This window comes from Arachis duranensis, chromosome 8 (genome assembly GCF_000817695.3).
Source record: "Arachis duranensis cultivar V14167 chromosome 8, aradu.V14167.gnm2.J7QH, whole genome shotgun sequence".
Taxonomy (NCBI): domain Eukaryota; kingdom Viridiplantae; phylum Streptophyta; class Magnoliopsida; order Fabales; family Fabaceae; genus Arachis; species Arachis duranensis.
Window position 1 is genome coordinate 19,761,140 of NC_029779.3, and position 939 is coordinate 19,762,078.

A 939-nucleotide genomic window follows, 5' to 3' on the forward strand; every position below is an offset into this window, starting at 1 on the left:
TGCATCATAGGGGAAACAAAAATTGACAGAGGATTCTGTGATTTAGGAGCTAGCATAAATGTGATGCCTTTGACTCTTATGAAGAGGCTACAACTGAATGGGGTGAGATCCACTGATGTAATCATACAACTGGCTGACAAAACTCAAAAGCAAGCTGAAGGGGTAGTTGAGAATGTGCTGGTGAAAGTGGGAAAGTATTTCTTCCCCACAGACTTTGTCATTTTGGACATGGAGGAAAGCTACCTACACCCTATCATTCTGGGAAGGCCATTTCTAGCCACTGCTAGAGCGCTCATAGATATAGAACAAGGAGAGCTAATTTTGAGAGTACATGATGAACATCTCATTTTCCATGTTTTCAAACCTGCATCTGAGCCTGAACCAGAATCTGAAAAGCCTAAGGATGATAGTAGCCATCTGTGTTTGGAGGAAAGCAATCCAGCAGCTGAAACTCTGAAACAGTCCTTGGAAGGCAAACAAGAATTGCAAGAGTTAAAGCCACAAGAATCAATAGAAACAGATCAGAAGGATCCTCCTGAAATTAAAAGAAACAAATAAGAAGGAACCTACTGGCATAAGAGTCAAAGAAGAAGTCCTCAAGAGAGAGGGAAGAATTGTAAAGAAGGTGCCAAGAGGGTGGAGAAACAAGAAAATTCCCACTGAAGGTTTCTCTCCGGGAGATGAAGTGATATCAAGTCATTATCTGCCAATCCCACCTGGCCTCAAAACCATTCCTTCCCAGCTCCCTCAAGTGTTCACAATCAGGAAAGTTCTTTCTATGGAACATTTGGAAATCATGAAGGAATCAAATGGGGACGTTTTCATAGTAAGAGGAGAGGACATCAAGTACTACAATCCACCTTAACAAGGGACAACCGTCAAGCTAATGACGTTAAAGAAGCGCTTGTTGGGAGGCAACCCAACCTGAGGTAATACTCC

At 42.4% G+C, this 939-nt stretch overlaps 1 protein-coding gene across 1 annotated transcript; it reads left to right on the plus strand.

Annotated features, from left to right (window-relative positions):
* The first annotated feature begins 63 nt into the window (after positions 1 to 63).
* Positions 64 to 558, plus strand: LOC107472220 (uncharacterized). Its single transcript, XM_016091763.1, has one exon. It carries the CDS (start codon positions 64 to 66, stop codon positions 556 to 558), a length of 495 nt encoding a protein of 164 aa, XP_015947249.1.
* Positions 559 to 939: the final 381 nt, after the last annotated feature.